This window comes from Lutra lutra, chromosome 18, assembly GCF_902655055.1.
Source record: "Lutra lutra chromosome 18, mLutLut1.2, whole genome shotgun sequence".
Lineage (NCBI taxonomy): Eukaryota > Metazoa > Chordata > Mammalia > Carnivora > Mustelidae > Lutra > Lutra lutra.
Window position 1 is genome coordinate 15,805,480 of NC_062295.1, and position 22,262 is coordinate 15,827,741.

The following is a 22,262-nucleotide window of genomic DNA, read 5'->3' on the forward strand; positions in this document are numbered from 1 at the left end:
CTCTCTGCTCAGCAGGGAGCCTGCTTCCCTTTCTCTCTCTCTGCCTGCCTCTCTGCCTCTTGTTATCTCTGTCAAATAAATAAACAAAATCTTTTAAATAAATAAATAAATAAATAAATAAATATTTACTAGAGAGGGTGGTGGGGTTATGGACATTGGGGAAGGTATGTGCTATGGTGAGTGCTGTGAAGTGTGTAAACTGGCAATTCACAGACCTGTACCCCTGGGGCTAATAATACATTATATGTCTATTAAAAAATAAAAAATTATTTTAAAAAATTTACTAGTTAAAAAAATTCATTAGTCACCATTACAGGTTGTAAAAGCGCAATTCAATATGCTGATAATTGATGACAATAACAAAGAGAAAGAATTAAGTATTAAAATACATGCCCTGGGGGCACCTGGATGGCTCCATCCATTGTGTCTGCTTGCAGCTCAGGTCATGATCTTGAGGTCCTGGGACTGAGTCCCACATCGGGCTCTCTGCTCTGCGGGGAGCCTGCTTCTCCCTCTCTGTCTGCCTGTTGTTCTGTCTACTTGTGCTCTCTCTTTCTATAAAATAAATAACCTTTTAAAAAATTTTTAAAAATTAACCTCTCAGAGTTCCAGTTTCCTCATTTGTAAAGTAGTACTAGTAGTACCCATTTCATAGGATTTTTGTGAGGATTACCTGAAATAATAGCACATGAGATCTCAGGAAATTATAAACTGCTGTATACATGTAAAGGATAGCTGTTACTACCAGGTGAACAGTTTCTGTGAAAAACAGATCCCTCAGGATTTTTAGACTCCTAACATCTGGATTGTTGTGCTTATATAAACCTGAGGAATGATTCAACTTTCCCAGCCTATGATCCAAGCAGTTTACCTAAGTGGTTAACTGTAGATTCTCTATTCTGATAGAATTTGCAATCTCCCCCTTAAAACCTATGCTAGATTATAATTACCATCTCACTTGCCAGGGATGAAACACGTTCCCTACAGGCCCAGCTAATGGTTCCAGCTGCATGTCCACATAGTCCCTGAGGTCTTCTGCATAACAAGGTCCCTGGTAATTGTCATCACTGGAAGTAATCTTGGCCCTTCCAAAGGACCCATTAGAGAGCTGGTGGCAATTTAACAGGGGTGGCTTGTTATCTTTTCTTCCTAGCTTAAGTAAAATGCTCCCATAGGACACTTGTGTAACTAAGTAAGAAAGCATAGACTACATAGTACCCCTTGTAGGAGGGAGAATTCAGCTCTTACAAACCAAACAAAGCATTCAAAGACCTCAGAGGTGTTCAAAGAACCAAATGGATCCCAAGTGACTATGGCTGGATGACTGCACCCCAAATTTTGGATGAAAGCACTAAGGAGAGAGAATATTTGAGAAGTGGAATTCAGGAGTAAGTTGTCTAGGAATTAGGGATTGTTTTTCATGACATCCTAGGGAGAGAATACTACGTACTGTCTCATATCCCCAGGTCCTGGCCCTGCTACTGGTGTATAATAAGCATCTAATAGATGAGGCAGATATCTAAGATTATCTCCGTAGCAACCAACTTCTGAGAATAACCTATCTCAACTATATGACTATCATAACAGTGCATATGGAAAAACCTGGAAAATACTCCCTAAGCCCGGTGACCAAGGTTAACATCATCAGTGACAAGTTAATAGCAAGCACCCTTGATATGGTACAACGAGAATTGCATTCACTGCTGTGACTTTCTTCCCCAACACCAGTGGCTCTAGTCTAACCACGGGAAAAACATTCCCTAGAGCTCTCTGTAAGGTCTTAGCAACTTTTCTGTAAATTAAAACTATTCTAAAATAAAAATTATTATTAACATTTTATTTAGGGAAATAAAGAATGGATTCAATCTGTTTTTTAAAAAGTACTGTATGACTTTAGAGCATTGTGGTCTGAAAATATGCAGGGAATGATCCCAATCTTTTGATACCGGTTGAGACTTGATTTAGGACCAAGAATGTGATCTATTCTGGAGAATGAAAAAAGAAAAAAGAAAGGATGAATACCCAAGTTTTGTAGCAACATGGACGGGACTGGAAGAGATTATGCTGAGGGAAATAAGTCAAGCAGAGAGAGTCAATTATCATATGGTTTCACTTATTTGTGGAGCATAACAAATAGCATGGAGGACAAGGGGAGATGGAGAGGAGAAGGGAGTTGAGGGAAATTGGAAGGGGAGGTAAACCATGAGAGACTATGGACTCTGAAAAACGATCTGAGAATTTTGAAGGGGTGGGGGGTGGGAGGTTGGGGGCACCAGGTGGTGGGTATTGTAGAGGGCACGGATTGCATGGATCACTGGGTGTGGTGCAAAAATAATGAATACTGTTATGCTGAAAAAAATAAAAAATTAAAAAAAAAAGTACTGTATGAAAATCATTGTGGAAGGGGAAATGATGGTGGGTTTGCCAATATGATGCCAAGATTTGAGGAAGTTGTGCCTTGCGTAATAGGTAGATACCTCCCATCAGGAAATAATTGTGGTTATTGAGGTATGGAATAGAAATATTTTTATTTTTTATTTTTTTTAAGATTTTATTTATTTATTTGACAGACAGAGATTACAAGTAGGCAGAGAGGCAGGTGAGAGAGAGGAGGAAGCAGGCTCCCTGCTGAGCAGAGAGCCCGATGTGGGGCTCGATCCCAGGACTCTGAGATCATGACCTGAACCGAAGGCAGAGGCTTTAACCCACTGAGCCACCCAGGCGCCCCTAGAAATATTTTTCTTAAAAAAAAAAAAAAAAAAGGAGCTGAGCAGGGCATCTGGGTGGCTCAGTTGGTTGTCTGCCTTCACCTCAGGTCATGATCCTGGAGTCCTGGGATGGAGCCCCATATCAGGCTCCCTGCTCAACAGGGAGTCTGCTTCTCCTTATCCCGCTGTTCCTTTCCCTCTGTTCCTCCTCTATACTCCCCAATCCCCACTCATACTAGTGCTATATCTCTCTCTCAAACAAATAAATAAAATCTTTTTTAAAAAGGAGCTGAGGATGGGGCGCCTTGTTGGCTCAGTTAGTTAAGCGACTGCCTTCAGCTCAGGTCATGATCCTGGAGTCCTGGGATCAGGTCCTGCATCAGGCTCCCTGCTTGGCAGGGAGTCTGCTTCTCTTGCTGACCTCTCTCCTCTCATGCTCTCTCTTTCTCATTCTCTCTCTCTCTCTTTAAAAAAAAAAGGAGCTGAGGAAATGAAGATAAATACAAAGTAGGGTAGAAAAACAGGACAAAAAACTAGAATAAGATGAGGACATAAAACACATGCTGCAAAGACCTTTCCATTCTATTAAAAGTATACCAGAAATTTGGCTAGAGCTTTCCTCTATCCAGCTGAAAGAGAGGGAAAAAGCATGATTTTATGGACACATTTAGCATCCATAAAACAAATGCAAAAGCAAATTCTATGAAGGTTTTGAAGAAGACCATAACTGGACAACAGCAACAAAGTTCAGATAGTCTGCTGAGGTGGGACTTGGATTGACATCCTCTTCAGAAAGTTGAGGAGACTGATACGGACCATATCAACTCTACACAGAAACAGGCCAAGGACGGGGTGGGAAAATCTGGACACTACAATATTTCAGGCTAAGAACAGAGGGGTCACAGATGAATAAGACACAGCACCCATCCTGGAGGACATTACATTCTAGGGAAGTGGTGTGTTAGTTACCAAAGTGTTGCATGTGGCATGTGAATGGGTTTAAAGAGGGAGTAGTTGATTATACTCTGGCAGTGGTGAGGAAGGCGATATGCGAGTCAGAAAATGTTTTTTCAAAGAAGAGGTATTTAGGATGGTTACTCTAGTAATATAGTGGATACATAAGAAGTGAAGATTCCAGGACACACAGGAGTTGGGAGGTGTTCCAGAGGTGAAATGGAAAGATTGGTTGGCTCCTAACTCTGTTTCTAGCCCACCTGAAACTGGAAGGGACCAGTATTATACTGGTCAATTATTTTTTGGTTGTAAGTAACAGAATCCCAATCTATACCACTTGAGGGGAGAAAAGGATTTACTGGTCTGGTGAATCAGGGATGTATTGCTGGAGGGTTGCTTGGGTGGCACAGTCAGTTGAGTGTCCAACTCAGTTTTGGCATGGGTCTTTATCTCAGGGTTGTGGAATCGAGCCCCAAACACATCGGCTCACACTCAGTGCAGAGTCTACTTGAGTTTCTCTCCCTTTCCCTCTGCCCCTCCCCCTTGTGCTGTCTCAAATAAATAAATCTTTTTTAAAAAAGAATGTATTGCTAGAACTCACACATGAATTCAGCAAAGTCACAGGATGTAAAATCAATGTGCAGAAATCTGTTGTATTTCTATACACCAATAATGAAGTAGCAGAAAAGGAAATCAAGCAATTGATTCCATTTGCAACTGCACAAAAAACAATAAGATACCTAGGAATAAACCTAACTAAAGAGTTAAAAGATTTGTACTCTGAAAACTATAGAACATATATGAAAGAAATTGAAGAGGACACAAAGAAATGGAAAAGCATTCTATGCTCATGGATTAGAAGAACAAATATTGTTAAAATGTCTATACTATCCAGGGGCGCCTGGGGGGCTCAGTGGGTTAAAGCCTCTGCCTTTGGCTCAGGTCATGGTCTCAGGGTCCTGGGATCAAGCCCCGCATTGGGCTCTCTGCTCGGCAGAGAGCCTGCTTCCTCCTCTCCCTCTCTGCCTGCCTCTCTAACTACTTGTGATCTGTCTGTCATATTAAAAAAAAAAAAAAAGTCTATACTACCCAAAACAATCTACAAATTTAATGCTTTTCCTATCAAAGTACCACTAGCATTTTTCACAGAGCTAGAAAAAACAATCTTAAAGTTGTGTGAAACCACAAGAAAACCCAAATGGCCAAAGCAATCCTGAAAAAGAAAACAAAACTGGAGGTATCATGATTCCAGATTTCAAGGTATGTTACATAGCTGTAATCATCAAGACATTATGATATGGGCAAAAACACAGACATGGAGATCAATAGAACAGAAAAGAGAACCCAGGGGCACCTGGGTGGCTCAGTGGGTTAAAGCCCCTGCCTTAAGCTCAAGTCATGATCCTAGTGTTCTGGGATCAAGCCCCATATCAGGCTCTCTGCTCAGCGGGGAGTCTGCTTCCTCCTTTTTCTCTCTGCCTGCCTCTCTGCCTACTTGTGATCTCTGTCTGTCAAATAATAAAAAAATTTTTTGTAAAAAGAAAAAGAAAAGAGAACCCAGAAATGGACCCCCAACTAATGGGGGTCATCCATCATCGACTATAGTCAACTAATCTTTGACAAAGCAGGAAAGAACATCCAATGGATAAAAGACAGTCTCTTCAACAAATGGTGCCAGGAAAACTGGACAGCAACATATAGAAGAATGAAACTGGTCTACTTTCTTACACTATACACAAAAATATATTGAAAATAGATGAAAGACCTAAATGTGAGACATTTAAATGCAAAACCATTAAAATCCTAGAGAAGGAACACAGGAACACAGCCAGGAACCTCCTTGACTTTGGCCATATCAACTTCTTATTACGACACATTACTGGAGGCAAGGGAAACAAAAGCAAAGAAGAACTATTGGGATGTCATCAAGATAAAAAGCTTCTGCACAGTAAAGGAAACAATCAATGAACTAAAAGGAAAACTATGGAACGGGAGAAGATATTTGCAAATGACATACCTAATAAGGGGTTAGTATTGAAAATCTGTAAAGAACTTACCAAACTCAACACCCAAAACCCAAATAATCCAGTTAAGAAATGGGCAGAAGACGTGAATGGATAATTTTCTAGAGAAGACATCCAAATGACTAACACACACATGAAAAGATGCTCCACATCACTCATCATCAGGGAAATACAAATCAAAACCACAATGAGATACCACTTCACACCTGTCAGAACAAGTAAAATTAACAACACAAGAAACAACAGGTATTGGTTAGGATGTGGAGAAAGGGGAACCTCTTGCACTGTTGGCACAAACTTGTGCAGCTACTCTGTAGACCAATTTGGAGGTTCCTCAAAAAGTTAAAAATAGAACAACCCTATGATCCAGCTATTGTACTACTAGGTATTTAGCCAAAGGATACAAAATTACAGATTTGGAGGGGTACATGCACACAGATGTTTATAGCAGCATTATCAACAATAGCCAAACTATGGAGAAGCCCAAATGTCCAACAACTGATGAATGGATAAAGAAGATGTGGTATATATAATATTACTCAGCCATCAAAAAGAATGAAATCTTGCCATTTGCAATGATGTGGGTGGAGCTAGAGTGTATTATGCTGCATGAAATAAATCAGTCAGGGAAAAAGACCACAGATCTCACTCACATATGGAATTTAAGAAAGAAAACAGATAGACACATGGGGAGGAGGAAAAGAAAAAAAGGAGAGGGGGAAACAAGTCATAAGAGACTTTCAATAATAGAGGAAAAACTGAGAGTTGATGGCGGGAGGTGCTGGAGGAAGGGGGAGATGGGCTAGATAGGTGATAGATATTAAGGAGGTCACTTGTGATGAGCACTGGTGTTGTATGTAAGGAAGGAAAAACTGGATTCTACTCCAGAAACCAATATTCCATGTATATTAACTAACTAAAATTTGAATTTTTAAAAAATGAGGGAAAACAAGAATGTATTGATCAGCCAAACCATAGGAAGATCCAGGTGCAGCTGGGCCTCCTCCATGTTGAGGTCCCTTCCTGAGATCCCTCTTAGCTTGCCTTCCCACCTACTCATAGTCTTGCCATTTCCAAAGCCCAATTCAAATTTCACTTCCTCCAGCAATGTCTCCGCACCCACCCCGCATAGCAGCTCAGCCTGTGTTGAGCTCTACTGTTTCTTGTTAGGAACAGGGAAATGGAATGTGCGGGGGAGGAGGATGCCACCTCCTAATGAGCACTATCATTTGTTGAGCCTGTGTTATTGTCCAGGTGCTCTCTTCCCTCTTATAATTACATCAGACCCACCCAGATAAACTAGGATAATCTAACCATTTCAAGGTCCTTAACTTAATGATATCTGCAAAGTTCCTTTTGCTGGATAAGCTAACATATTCACAGTTTCTGGATGTTAGGACATGGACATCTTTGGAGAGCCTTTATTCAGTCTACAACACTCAACTTAACCTTGGGACTTTGCTCATTACAGGACAAAGGAACCCTATTGATGTCTGAGCCCAGGCACTCTCTTCTGGATATCATGTGGGGGTACCAATGAACTCTGGAGGTGAAAAATGTCACTGATCACTGTCATCAACAAGCAACATTTAGGCACAGACTTCACTAAACCCAATTCCTGTTTGCAGCGACATTCACAAAGTTACAAGCAGGCAACGTTTATGTTCAAACCAGTCAGCAATACTGTCTCGAAATTATTTCCAAATGAGATTGCCAACATTCAATAAACATTCAATAAAACATTCCATTAAAACATTCAATAAAAGCCAACATTCAATAAAAGCTAGGAGTTTGAAGGATTTCTCATGATCTACTCTAATCAATGAGTTGAGACTTCAGATATGATTCCCTTAGCTGTCCTTTGCCAGGACGACAGGCTATGTCCAGCTAAGCCACAAGAATCAAGCATGCCAATATTCTAGGCTACTTGAAAATCATGAGAGACTCTGATAAGAGGCCATCGAACAGTATGGATCTTGTTATCCTCAGCTCCATGGACAAGAATAATCCACTAATGTGCTGGGGCTTAGCACTGAACCGTAAGAGGAAATGCTCCTGCATTTCCTCTCTCCCCTCCCAGCTGTGTCTCATAAATTGCTGTTGCTTTAACCACAGGTTGTCCAGAGAAACATCAGCTCTCCTCCCACAGGATTATGATTCTCCCAACTGTGCACCAGAGACTCTGGACTATAATGGCATAGATGCCACCAAAAGAAAAGAAGGAAGGAATCAATTTTTTGGCAGATACGGAGCTGAGTCTTTGTGAAGAAGCTGAAGGCCTTTCTGGATCAATAATACCATTTTCTGGTAAGGAAAAAATGCATGTGGTAACATGGAAGTGATTCTAGTAAATGAGAAGTTGTAAGAGTACGTTTAAATGTACAGAACAGAGCACAAAGAGTCCCATCATCTTGCTGTAATTGGGTAACTGCTGATCAACCCCAGATAAATGTCACTTTGACAGGAAAAAGGACTGTTCTACCTTATGAAAGTTGATAGAAATATAGCAAAAATCTGTGATAGCATTTCCTTGTGTTGGCCCTGGAGAAAACAAATGCAGGCTAAAATTTGTGCTCGGTGCTCCATGAATGGCTTTTGTTAATTATTCAACTATCAGAGCCTTAGTCAATTTATAGGTAAACAAAATGCCTAGGGCGCCTGGGTGGCTAGTCTGTTAGATGCCTGCACTCTTGATTTTGCCTCAAGTCATGGTCTCAGGGTTATGATCTCAGGATTGTGAGACAAAGAGCTATGTCAGGCTTAACCTAGCCTGGAGCCCATTTAGGATTCTCTCTCCTCCCTCTGCCCCCTACCCTACTCCATTCAGGCGCTCTCTCTGTCTCTCTCTCTCTCAAAAAAATTTTTTTTAAAGATTTTATTTATTTATTTGACAGACAGAGATCACAGTAGGCAGAGAGAGAGGAGGAAGCAGGCCTCCCGCTGAGCAGAGAGCCCAATGTGGGGCTTGATCCCAGGATCCTGAGATCACGACCCGAGCCGAAGGCAGAGGCTTCAACCCGCTGAGCCACCCAGGTGCCCCTCTCTCAAAAATTTTTAAAAATAAAAATAAAACAAAATGCCTGCCTCCGAAGGGTGTTGAGATAAGTAAACAAGATATTGTATAAAAAACAGAGTGCTGAGTGCACATTCATTGCTCAAACATCCTTCCACTGTTAAAGGTTCCCTTAACGCACTGGAAATCACTAAGGCTTTAGAAATAACCTACTCAAATTCTCTCACTTTTACAGATATCTTCAGGAAATATTTTGTTAAATATGTGTACATACAAATTTCTACTTAGATAATGTCTCAACCTAAAAGAGTCAGTGATTTTCAGATTTGACCCTGGAATCATGAACTTCCCACAGGATCCAGTCAGAAAATGGCTGTGTTCAATGCAAAACGGAGACTCTTCCAAGTTTCACAGTCTCCATAAAGGCTTATATGTACAAATTTACCCAGAAAATCAATAGCAGACTAAAGAGATAGAAAGAAGAAATGTTACTGGCAAAAAATTTTTACAGTTTAATTGAAAGATCCTCACCTGTAATATCTTGATTACTATTTTATTAGTAATGATTGTGGTTGCATATGCAAGACCTATTTCACTGATTATGCAGATAATGGAGGTAATGATGAATTCAGATCAGATCTATTTTATGATATTTAGTTTCAGATTTTTTGGTATGTTAATTTGATGATATGGCATATTTATGTGTGGTGATACAGGAAATCAGAACAACTGATTTTTCAATTTGGAGGAAAAGATGAAGGAGATTTGTATTAAAAACTATCTGCTTGGGCGCCTGGGTGGCTCAGTGGGTTAAGCCTCTGCCTTTGGCTCGGGTCATGATTCCAGGGTCCTGGTATCGAGCCCTGAATCGGGCTCTCTGCTAAGCAGGGAGCCTGCTTCTCTCTCTCTTTGCTTGCCTCTCTGCCTACTTGTGATCTCTGTCAAATAGATAAATAAAATCTTAAAAAAAAAACAAACTATCTGCTCTATTACCTGCACCATTCACCTTAGGAAGCAAGAATGTTCTAGGTGTCCCATGTCTTGATAATCTTTCTAATTCATCATTAAATTGGGACCAAGAGGGGTGCCTGGGTGGCTTAGTGGATTAAAGCCTCTGCCTTCCCCTCAAATCATGATCCCAGGGTCCTGGGATCCACCCCTGCATCGAGCTCTGCTCAGCAGGGAGCCTGCTTCCTTCTCTCACTCTCTGCCTGCCTCTCTGCCTACTTGTGATCTCTGTCTGTCAAATAAATAAATAAAATATTTTAAATAAATAAATAAATTGGGACCAAGAAAGCTCAAAATGATGGAAGTGAAGACTAGAATGCTTCGGACTGATGGCAGTTGAGTTCAGCCCCAAGAGCCTGGAGCACAAGTGACAGAGCATTAAAAGAGGCAAAAAGAAAAAAAAAAAATGCCATGAAAATGGTGGCTCCAATCCAATAGCTCTTCTAGTTTTTTTGGGATCTCAAATAGTGAAAGCCTTCTGCCATAAACAGTTGTGAAGTCTGATTCTTAACGTGCAATGTTTGCTGAGCCCTAGCTACCCACCAGGCACTATGATAAGGTGCTCAGTTAAACCCCACGACTAACCAGTGAAGAAGGTACTGCCATTACTCTCATTGCACAGATGAAATGAAACTTGGAGATATTAAGCACCTTGGCGAAGGGCATCCAGAGAGGCAAGTGTGAATGCAAGTATGCATGTTGTATATGTGCATACCCACGTGTGTGGTTGTAGGTGTGGGTGTGTGTTTGGGAGAGAAATAGGGTGTCACTTTTGGCAAAATGCTAAATGGCCCTCACTACTTTCCCTCTCCCCACCCTTCTCTACTCTTGCTACCTCCACCATACTTGTGCAGGTGGTCCCTCTTCTTTCTTCCTTGTAATAATGGAGAACTTAATACCAATGGTATTGCCAGAAATAGCTCTTCCTGGGTTACAGTAAATTGCATTTGCACTAAATGGGCCTCCTGCTTCTCCACATGTCACCCTGAGCAGCAAAGAAGGCTTGGCCAAAACAATGAGGGAATGGTACTCCCTGCATCCTTTGTTCTGCTGTTTATGTTATTACCATGTGGCAGACCTAGGCACCCTTTGCACCTGCAGATTTTTCCGTCCCATACAAGGCAACTAAGTGGGACCAGAAGGCAAAAAGATAAGGGTATTCATCTTCAGCAAAAAACCTTTATTGAAGAAGGTAAGTCATGACATCATGTTAAGTAATAAGAATAAGATACACAGCCTCTACCCGCACCATCAAGGTAGGTTCGGGGTACAAGACACAGACATTGAAAACAATAATATAAGGTAGAAAACTGTCATGTGAGGAGTACTGACGCATAATATGGAAATTCAGAGGAAGAAATAACAGTATTATTTTAAAAGAAATGTTAAATTAGGGGCGCCTGGGTGGCTCAGTGGGTTAAACCTCTGCCTTTGGCTCAGGTCATGATCTCAGGGTCCTGAGATTGAGCCCTGCATCAGGCTCTCTGCTCAGCAGGGAGCCTGCTTCCTCCCCTTTCTCTCTCTCTGCCTGCCTCTCTGCCTACTTGTGATCGCTCTCAAATAAATAAATAAAATCTTTTAAAAAAGAGAGAAATGTTAAATTACAGATGACAGTAGGAAGATGACTTTACTAGTATCACAAAGCTAGTTTTGAAAGAGTTGGAGTAAAGTCCAGGTCTCCTGATTCATGAAGTAAAACTATTTCATGAACATATGCCACCATGGTACTAATGAAAATAATCTTAACAAAAGCATTAGCTAACACGTTGGAGGTACTGTCTACATGCTGGTCATTTTACACACATTATCTTATTAAATCCTCATAAAAACCCTAGGAGACAGGTATTATATTCCTCCCCCATTTTACAGATGAGAAAATTCAGGTGCAGCAAGGGTAAGTGATTTCCCCAGGGTCCTACCATCAGAAAGTTGCTGATCCAGGACTTAAATCAAGGTTCCTAACCACTTATAATGAAGAATTTGACGGGAAAGGATAGCAGAGAAGCGAGAAGGGGAATGACAGACTAAATCTTAGAGCTAGAAATGGACATTCCTGAAAAGTGAGTGCACTGCTTTTACTCGAAGAGGAAATTCAAGGAGAGGAGTTAGAAAATACAGTTAGAATTGAGTATGAAACAGACAGAAGCAGGGCTTGAATGTCCCTTGTAGCAGCAAATATTCTGTGTGTCTATTGTTTGGTTGGGGGAGAGGGTAGGGACAGAAGATGGGAATTCGACAGTTCTATAATCGTTGGTTTTATTTTGTTTTGTTTTTAAGAATAATCTAATCATAGACAGAATGAAGAGGGAGAGGCCAGTGTCAGGGAGACTGGTGAGGAGCTGACTGCCACAGCTTTGAAGAAAAATGAGTCTTTTCCAGGTGTTCCCCAGCTTCCCCAGGGGTGGGGGAGCACACAGCCACAATCCACTTCCCAATCTCACCACAGAGCATCCAAAGAAACTAACGCTCTACACTCATCTCTCCTCACAGGCTGCAGAACTTCCACATCCACATCAGTTGGCAAAGCCCTTTGGGAATCATAATGATTTTTTCCCGATACCAGACATTCAGATTCATCTGGCTTGCCAAGCCAGCTGGCCGGTACCTTCACAAAGATCACCAGCTTTGGTCACCTCTGACTCTTGCTGACTTTGAAGCCATAAATCGCTGTGAGAAGTCACTGCCTAAGAACTTTAACTTTGCTGGGGATGTGCTGGACCAGTGGTCCCAAAAGGAGAAGGTATGACTTGACAGGCTTCTATTAGATGCTTGGCATCCACATGTGTCTCAGGCTTCCATTTCCTTGTTCCATGGTCCATTTGCCACTCCCACTTCAGTTCTTTGATCCTTCTTGGTTTTCTTTGTTTGTTTTCCCCTTGCCCTCCTTTCTCCCCAGGGAAGGTCTTTGATCCACAACTCCCCGTGCTGTCTTTCTCTGGAGCCTCCTCAGTCCAGAGCAAGGTGGTTACTTACAGTGTCCTACCTCTTTTCCTGCATTTTCTCCAAGTCTCTTTGCTCTCCATTCATCTGTTTGAGCTGGTCACAGGCTTATTCAAAAAGCAGTAATTTGAACTTTGATTTTATTTATTTATTTATTTATTTATTTATTTATTTATTTATGTTAGCCATTGTACAGTACATCATTCATTTTTTGATGTACTGTTCAATGATTCATTCGTTGCATATAACACCCAGTGCTCATAACAACACATGCCCTCCTTAACACCCATCACCAGCCGACTCCATCCCCCAACTCCCTTCGCCTCTGAAACCCTCAGTTTTTTTCCCCCCCAGGGTCCATAATGTCTCATGGTTTGTCTCCCTCTCTGATTTCTCCCCCTTCAGATTTCCCTCCCCTGCCTTATGGTCCTCCATGCTATTAGTTATGTTCCACATATGAGTGAAACCATATGATAATTGTCTTTCTCTGCTTGACTTATTTCACTTAGCATAATCCCTTCCAGTTCCATCCATGATGCAAATGGTGGTTATTCATCCTTTCTGATGGCTGAGTAATACTCCATTGTGTGCATAGACCACATCTTCTTTATCCATTTATCTGTTGAAAGGCATCTCAGCTCCTTCCACAGTTTGGCTATTGTAGACATTGCCTCTATTTTATAATAATAGTCATCATTGGAGTGATTAGGAGAGAAATCAGACATTGAGAAGAATAAAGCAAAAAGCCTTGAGCGTTTGCAGTGTAGCCTCAGGTCAAGTCCCTGCTTACTGACCCCATCCCATGCTGGGCACTGAGCTAGATACTTACCTATCAGTGCTTCCCAAAATTCACTGCAAGGGCCTGTGCCTCAGAAGATAAACAAGGTTTCAAACAATGTTGAATCAATCTTTCCTATTAAATTGAGGGGACAGTCTTCCTTTAAATCCATTTACATCTTTAATAGCTCTCTTATACTTGCTATTCTCTCTTTTGAACAAAAGAGCAGGTAGAAGTCAAAAATCTCTGGGTATATTTTGTTTTTAATATATTTATTTTTCAGTAACCTATTTTAACAAGTGGTACTGGTTCTCTAATTATGGTGACAAGTAAATGCATTTTCCTTCTTAAATAAATGTGTACCAAAAAAGTGAATGAATGTAAAGAAAAATACAAAGAACAATAGCACAGGTGTAGACAGATCTGGCAAAAAATAGTGATATTCCAATGACTAAAGGTTGAGCAATGCTGACCTATATTATTTCAACAAATCCCCATCACCAACCTGGGAGGTTGCAGATAAGGAAAATAACCTCCTTAAGGTTAAGCTCCTTATCCAAGGTCACCAGTCCCAAGGGTATGGGAAACAGCCCCTGATCTTAGGAAGCTTATACCCATAGTGCAGGGCATATGATATAGTGTAATGGAGTCATCTGGCATTTGAGCATTATTCTGCAGAAACACAGAGATGTCAGGAAGGAGAAGAAGAGGAGCCTAAGGAAACCTTCACAGAGGAAGTAAAATGGAATTTGAGTTTTGAAATAGTTTCCAACCAGGGAAGGTAAAAGGAGAATTCCAGATATTCCAGATAGGGAAAGAAAGGAGGAATAAATTTTTTTCCCAGGTAACATATAAAACACAGGGGTTTTGCAGCATAAACAGTGTACTCTGTAGAATGATATGAGAAGTTTCCTCCAGAAATCAATCCCTCGATGAACCTCCCCCAAAGGTCCACCATCTTGTTCTTTGTTACCTATAAAAGTCATACTTCAGTCTTTGGAGTTAAAAAAAAAAAAATATATATATATATATATACACACACACACACACACACACATACATACATACATATAGTTCCTAATCAACCTTAGTACAAAAATTGGGTTTATTTAGATGGAACATAATCTAACTTAAGCAAGAAAAAAAGTTTATTGGACATGGGAGTGCTCATAAAACTGGACAGTCAGTCTCAGTAAGACCAGGAAACCAGGACAGCTCCCTGGGGGTATGTAAGCACCAAAAGCCCATACACAAGTTTTGTTTCAACCATATTGTATCTTTCAGTTCTTCTTAGAGAACTCAAAATCTGGGAGAGAAGGCCTGACTCACCCCACATGGGTCACATGCTACCCACTGGTGGGTGGACAATTACCCTGATGAGTTGTCTCACCTAAGCTGTACTCAGTAGGAGAGGAGTAGTTCGCCCAAAGACAAACTGTGGTGCTGTTACCGGAATCCACCAGCATGGGTGCTGAGGGGAAGTAATGGCAGATGTCCCATCTATTTGGTGGACCAGTCACGCAAGCTTGCTTTCTTTCCCATGTGCCCATGGCCAGACAGGAGAGAGACCAGCCAACCCAGCCCTGTGGTGGGTGAATGGCAAAGGGGATGAGGTGAAATGGAGCTTTGAAGAACTGGGCTCCTTGTCCCGAAAGGCTGCCAATGTGCTCACCAACCCCTGTGGCCTGAAGAGAGGAGATCGAGTGGCCGTCATTCTGCCTCGTATCCCAGAGTGGTGGCTTATAAACGTGGCTTGTATGCGAACAGGTGAGTGCCAATATTTAACATTTCTTTTTAAAAAAAAAAAGGTTTATTTATTCATTTTAGAGAAAGCATGCATGCTAGTGTGTGTGAGTAGGTCGGGGGAGGAGAGGGAGAGGAGACAGAATCTCAAGCAGACCCCGCACTGAGCACAGAAACAGACTTGGGCTCCACTTCACAACCCTGTGGTCATGACCTAAGTCACCAGGTGCCCCAATATCTAACATTTCTAAGTCATGCAGAAGCAGAGAGAGAATGAAATTTGACGTTTTTCTGAATTGTTAGTTCCAACTGAAGCTATGCTTACAAAAAACAGAAAAATAAGAGTTGATTTTTTATTATTTTTTTAAAGATTTTATTTATTTATTTGTCAGAGAGAGAGAGAGAGAGAGAGCAAGCACAGGCAGACAGAATGGCAGGCAGAGGCAGAGGGAGAAGCACGCTCCCCGAAGAGCAAGGAGCCCGATGTGGGACTCGACCCCAGGACGCTGGGATCATGACCTGAGCTGAAGGCAGCTGCTTAACCAACTGAGCCACCCAGGCATCCCGATTTTTTATTATTAATTAATAACAATTATTAGTAATAATAATTATTATTATTCCATGATGGGATAATAATAACAACTATTATTATTAAGATATGAGTATTGCCAAAAAAAAAAAACTTTGCAAGGGAGGAAACCGAGGTTCAGAGATATTAAAAAGATTGTCCAAAGTCACACAGCTAGAAAGTTATGCAATTGGAATCTAATTATCTATTTTTAAAGATTTTATTTATTTGTTTTTTGAGATAGAGGGGAGAGGGGCAGAGGGAGACGGAGAGAGAATCTCAGTGTGGAGCCCAATGTGGGGCTCAATCCCACAACTGTTAGATTATGATTTGAGCTGAAATCAAGAGTCAGACACTAAACCAACTGAGCTACCCAGGTGCCCTGCAATTGGGATTTAAACACAAAACTGTATCAAAGCAAATGTGGATAACTATGCCTCTTGGCAGAGATGGCTATGATGTATTTATCTAGATGATACAGAATTTACTTTCTTAAATACTTTTGGATTCTCCCTAATATGAAAATATTAAAGGATGAAAAAGCATTGTAAGAATGTAAGGACTTGGGGCACCTGGGTGGTTTAATCATTAAGCATCTGCCTTTGGCTCAGGTCATGATCCCAGGGTCCTGGGCTCAAGCCTCGCATTGGGCTCCCTGCTCAGTGGGAAGGCTGCTTTCCCTTTCCTAGTTCCCCTACTTGTATTCCCTCTCTTGCTGTGTCTCTCTCCGTCAAATAAATAAAATCTTTAAAAAACAAACAAAAAAAGGAATGTAAGGACTTATAAGAATATGACTGTGGGGGTGCCTGGGTGGCGGCTCAGTGGGTTAAGCCTCTGCCTTCGGCTCAGGTCATGATCTCAGGGTCCTGGGATGGAGCCCCTCATCGGGCTCTCTGCTCAGCCGGAAGCCTGCTTCCCCCCTCTCTCTGCCTGCCTCTCTGCCTACTTGTGATCTCTGTCTGTCAAATAAATAAATAAAATCTTTAAAAAAAGAGAAAAAAAAAAGAATATGACTGTGGAAACCGGTTGGAAAGCCTCTGCCTCTCTCTCTCTCTCTCTCTTTTTTAAGGTTTTATTTACTTATATGACACAGAGAGAGAGGAGAGACAGCAAGAGAGGGAATACATGAAGGGGGGCATGGGAGAGGGAGAAGCAGGCTTCCCACTGAGCAGGGAGCCCCATGTAGGGCTCAATCCCAGGACCCTGAGATCCTGACCTGAGCCAAAGGCAGACTATTAATGACTGAGCAACCCAGGCCCCTCCCTCTGCCTCTTTCTAGGCAATAAATTAATTAATTAATTAATTAATGTACTCAATGACACATTTTGTACCCAAGTAGTAATTTATAACGTACCTCAAATAAAAATTCCACAGTATTGTTTTTCCCTCTAGGACAGAAATTGGCAAAAACCATTGCCTATGGGTTAGCCACCTATTTTCATAAATAAAGTTTTAAAATTTTAATGGAATATAGTCATGCTTTCTCATTTATTTATTGTGTGTGGCCCTTTATGCTCCACAGTGGCAGAATTATTAACTGAGACAGAGATGGAATGGCCCACAAAGCCTAAAATATTTACTATCTGGCCCTTTACTGAAAAAGTTTGCCAATCCCTACTCCAGAGCATGATATAAATGTTTATAAATCAACTAAAAATAAATAAGAAGACTAGAGGAAAAACTACCGTAGAGGACACAAGGATGTTTGTTACATTATCATTAATACGAGAAAAAACTGGAAACTATAGAAATGATTAAATAAATTATGACTTATTTTCTTATGGAATCTCCACACTCCACTTTCCAAAGTGGCTGCACCAACTTGCATTCCCACCAACAGTGTAAGAGGGTTCCCTTTTCTCCACATCCTTTCCCACACTTGTTGTTTATTGTCTTGTTAATTTTGGCCATTCTAGCTAACAAAGTTTAGTAGAGGTATGTTCATTGCTAGTTGAAATTATGATACCTCAACTTGATGGGATATCATTAAAAAGACCAACTCTAAGGATTCATAATGGTGTTGAAAAATGCTCTTACTGTCAATATTAAATTTTTAAGCATTTTTTTAATTTTTTAAAGATTTTTATTTATTTATTTGACAGAGATCACAAGTAGGCAGAGAGTCAGGCAGAGAGAGAGGGGAAAGCAGGCTCCTCGCTGAGCAGAGAACCCAATAAGGGGCTCCATCCCAGGACCCTGAGATCATGACCTGAGCCGAAGGCAGAGGCTTTAACTCACTGAGCCACCCAGGCACTCTCAATATTAAATTTTTAAGAAAGCAAGAAATAAAATTCTTTTTACATGCGGTATAAAAAGGAACTTGGAAATGTGAAACCAACAATGGGTTGAAAGGAGATTAAAGGTGGTTTGTCATTAAAAATGTACTCAATATTACTTAACATAATTTAAGCAATTTGGGAAATGCCAAGATTAAAAATGAACCCACAAGCCAAATCATCAAAACATTCAGTTAATTAAATGTTAAACAAGTAGCTGAGGATTATTTTCTAGTTCAAAGTTATTAAATCTTCTGAGTGAACGGTGAGATGCTTGTATCGTATCATGTGGCAAAATATTTTGCTTTTGCTATAGAGTGTATACAGTCTGAAATCCACCAGAAAAGAACTTTTTTTTAACCCTCATGATATCCACTGAACACATTCATATCACAAATCTACCAACAGTACTAATAATTCCTGAACCACTAAGAACAAGTGTTTCCACAAACACTTGGTGGCTGGGTGGCTCAGTCAGTTAATGGTCTGCCTTCAGCTCAGGTCATGATCCCAGGGGCCTGGGATCAAGTCCTGCATCTTTTGCCCAAGGATCCTTCTTCTCCCTTTACCTACTGCTTCCCCTACTTGTGCTCTCTAACAAATAAATAAAGTAATAAAATCTTTAAAAAAAAAACCACAAGTGTTTGCAAAATAAATAATCATATTTTATATGGAGTATACTATCTGAGATCTGGTTAGGCATTTTCTTAACTTCCTTAATGTCATATATTTATTCATTTTCCCAAGAGGTGATGACAAGTGAGAGCTTTTAAAAATTATATTCAACAAGGGATGCCTGCGTGGCTCAGTGGGTTAAAGCCTCTGCCTTCAGCTCGGGTAGTGATCTCATGGTCCTGGGATCAAGCCCCACATCAGGCTCTCTGCTCAGCGGGGACCTGCTTCCTCCTCTCTCTCTGCCTGCCTCTCCACCTACTTGTGATCTCTGTCAAATAAATAAGTAAAATCTTTAAAAAAAAAAAAAAATATATATATATATATATATATTCAACGAGTATAGTCTCCTTTCTAGGAATTCAAATCCACATATCCCCATTTCACTGAATAGGAAACTCAGCAAGAAATAAGTAGTCTGCTATATAGCACAGGTTTTGGGAGTCTAGGAAATGTATTTTTGAATTCTGATTCTGCCACTTACTGACTTTGTGACCCCTGGGCTCGTTTTCATCTGTACACTGGGATTGATTTTTGAGATAACAGACACATAATAAGTACTCAATAAATGGTAGTGGCTATTTGTAATACTTTACATACACTTCTCTTTCCTTCACTGATTCACTTTAGAAAGAGCAAACCACCATCCCTCTTTCTTTCATCTAATTCTCCCATATATGCTCTTCTCATAAGGAACTGGTATTTTAAAATCAGGCCCATCTCAGGCCAGTGTTTAGAGTGGAGTGAAAGGATGGGATAAACTAAGCATTGCCAAAGGAGTGTAGGCAAACTTTGACAATTCCAGACCACTGGAAAGACCTGAGTTTCAGGGCTGACTCGGCCACTCGCTGGCTTTGACTTAATCTCTAATTCTAACAGCATGGGCCCACATGGCTACTTAGAACAGTGGCCTCCAAGCTCTTCTAACTGCACAATCTATCAATAAAGATATTTGGGATACACATCCTCCCATCTGGATATAATTATTTTTACTGTTCTTCTGCACAATATAGCATGTATGTTATAAAATATACACAAAATGAGATTAAAACATAAAGAATACCACTATCTCAATACAACTTTTTAAAATTCTAATTCTTCTTCTCATCTTTAGTGGATTACCTTTCAGACTAACTTTGGAGACCACTGGTTCAGAAGATTGAGTAAGATAATATTCCTGAAAATTTCTTATGAGCTGTAAAGCGCTATTTAAGCATTACATAATGATGTTCCACAAAAATGTTACATAATAATGGCCCACCATTATATTGCCTACTATATGCCAGACACTTACTATTATTTTCCCCATTTTAAAGATAAGGAAAGGAAGGCACAGAGAGATCAAGTAACATGCTCAAGGTCACAAAGCTAATAAGTAACAAGGACAGAATTAGACCCAAGGACTATTAGACTCTGAAGCCACTGTTCCAAGGATTACCCAGTGACCAGGGTCCTGTGGGATATCCCTAGGGTCCAAGACAGGAGTAGTTAAAGTCTGTATTCCCCACCCAAGTACAAAGCCTGTTTCCACAGTCCATTGTCTTGCCTAAGGCACAAGAGATCTGTTTCAACTCAGGGCTCTCTCTCCTTCCCAGGGCTGGTCTTCATGCCAGGAACAACCCAGCTGAGAGCAAAAGATATTCTCTATCGGCTTCAAGCATCCAAGGCCAAGTGTATTGTGGCCAGTGAAGAGGTGGTCCTGGCAGTGGAGTCCATCATCTCAGAATGTCCTGACTTGAAGAGCAAACTCCTGGTGTCTCCACATAGCCAGAGTGGGTGGCTCAGCTTCCAGGAATTATTTCAGTGAGTGGTTTCCCCTGCCTTATCTGCAGTACCCACAATAAAATCAGTCACAACTATATCTTGGAGCCACCTTGCCTCCAAGGACTTAGCAATTGTGTCAGTTGATCCAAACTCCTTCCCATAAAAGAATCACCTAATATAAGATTTGACTAAACTTGGAGGATGAAGGAAGGAGTCCAGGTTGATCTGCTTTATAACATGGGTGACTGAATGGGTGGGTAGTATCAGCTCAAGAAAGAGCTTAAGGGGCGCCTGGGTGGCTCAGTGGGTTAAGCCGCTGCCTTTGGCTCAGGTCATGATCCCAGGTCCTGGGTTCGAGCCCCACATCGGGCTTTCTGCTCAGCAGGGAGCCTGCTTCCTCCTCTCTCTCTGCCTGCCTCTCTGCCTACTTGTGATTTCTCTCTGTCAAATAAATAAATAAAATCTTTAAAAAAAAAAAAAGAAAGAGCTTAAAGTTGGACATACTAAGATTGAGGAGTTTGTGAAGATCCAAATGTCTAGCAGGTGGTAGATACACGAGGCTCAGATTCAAGGACCTAAAGAGACAAATCTGGAAGTCATCAACATATAATCAGTTCTGAAAAATCCAGAAAGAGAAAACTCAGGTGTCCAAAGAAACAGAGTTAGTCAGACAATGAAATCACTAATTAAAAATCTCCTTGTCACCTGCAGATTGTAATGTGTCCTCTTTTGGTAAAAGAAAAAAGAAAATTTAAAGCCTTACATTAAAGGTTTCCACACTGGATTGAGAATCATTAAAAAATAAGAGTGGGTTTTTTTCCCCCACAGTATTAGATATTGTGAAGAAATCTTCCTTTCTCCAGCCCCCACATACCAACTTCATGTACATATGCTCTTTATTGACCGCTAAATTATAGCATACCTTCAAATATAATTATTGAGGGACACCTGGCTGGCTCAGTTGGTAAAGCATGTGATTCTCCCAGTTGCCCATGTTAAAAAGCAGATCAGCCTTGCCTCCTTCCTTCATCCTCCAACTCCAATCAATCTCCAAGTCCTGCTAGTTTTTTACTTTGCCTCCTTCTCTCCATCCCATTCACCAGAGCACAGATTCAGACCCACATCTTCTCCCACCTAGATTAGTCCCCAGGGTGGTTGCTCTGATTCCAATTTGGTTCTTCTCAAAAATCAGTATATGTATATAATATATGTATTCAATATCAGTATGTGTATTCAATATCAGTATATGTATATACTGATTTTGAGAAGAACCAAACCATATATATATATATGCATATATATGCATATATATATATATATATATGCAATATAACTGGTCTTTTTTTTTTTATTTTGTGGGGGAGAAGGTAAGTTACCAAGAAAATCATATTAGTATTTCATGAAACAATGTTTGACAATATAGTTATATGTTTATATAATTAATCTTCATTGCTTTACTATTTTAATGACAACCGTATTCACTGATCATCAAGATGAATTAAATTGCATCCTTGACCTTATTGCCTTAAACGCAGGAAATGATACATGAGTCTCCAAAATTCTCGGGTCTTTTATCAGTTATCCAATACGGAGCTATAAGACATCCCAGAACTTAGTGGCATAAAACAACAATCATTTTATTTGCTCAGGATTCTGTGGGTTAGAATTTCATGCAGGCCTCAAAAGAGGCAGCTTGTCCTTCTCCACATCAGCTTGACTGAAGCTGGAGGACCCAAGAGGGGTTCACTTGCAAATCTGAGTGAGAAAAGGCTGAGAAAATTGTCTTTCTCTGATTGACTTATTTCACTTAGCAT

At 40.6% G+C, this 22,262-nt stretch overlaps 1 protein-coding gene across 1 annotated transcript in view; it reads left to right on the forward strand.

The window, feature by feature from the left end:
- Nucleotides 1-7,801: 7,801 nt before the first annotated feature.
- The window catches only part of LOC125090837 (acyl-coenzyme A synthetase ACSM4, mitochondrial-like), a 28,276-nt gene continuing 13,815 nt past the window's right edge, over nt 7,802-22,262 (forward strand). Inside the window, 4 exon segments of the mRNA XM_047713967.1 lie at nt 7,802-7,993; nt 12,198-12,447; nt 14,982-15,192; nt 20,280-20,487. Of these exon segments, the coding sequence (XP_047569923.1) occupies nt 12,250-12,447; nt 14,982-15,192; nt 20,280-20,487 (617 nt within the window). The 5' untranslated portion in view covers nt 7,802-7,993; nt 12,198-12,249.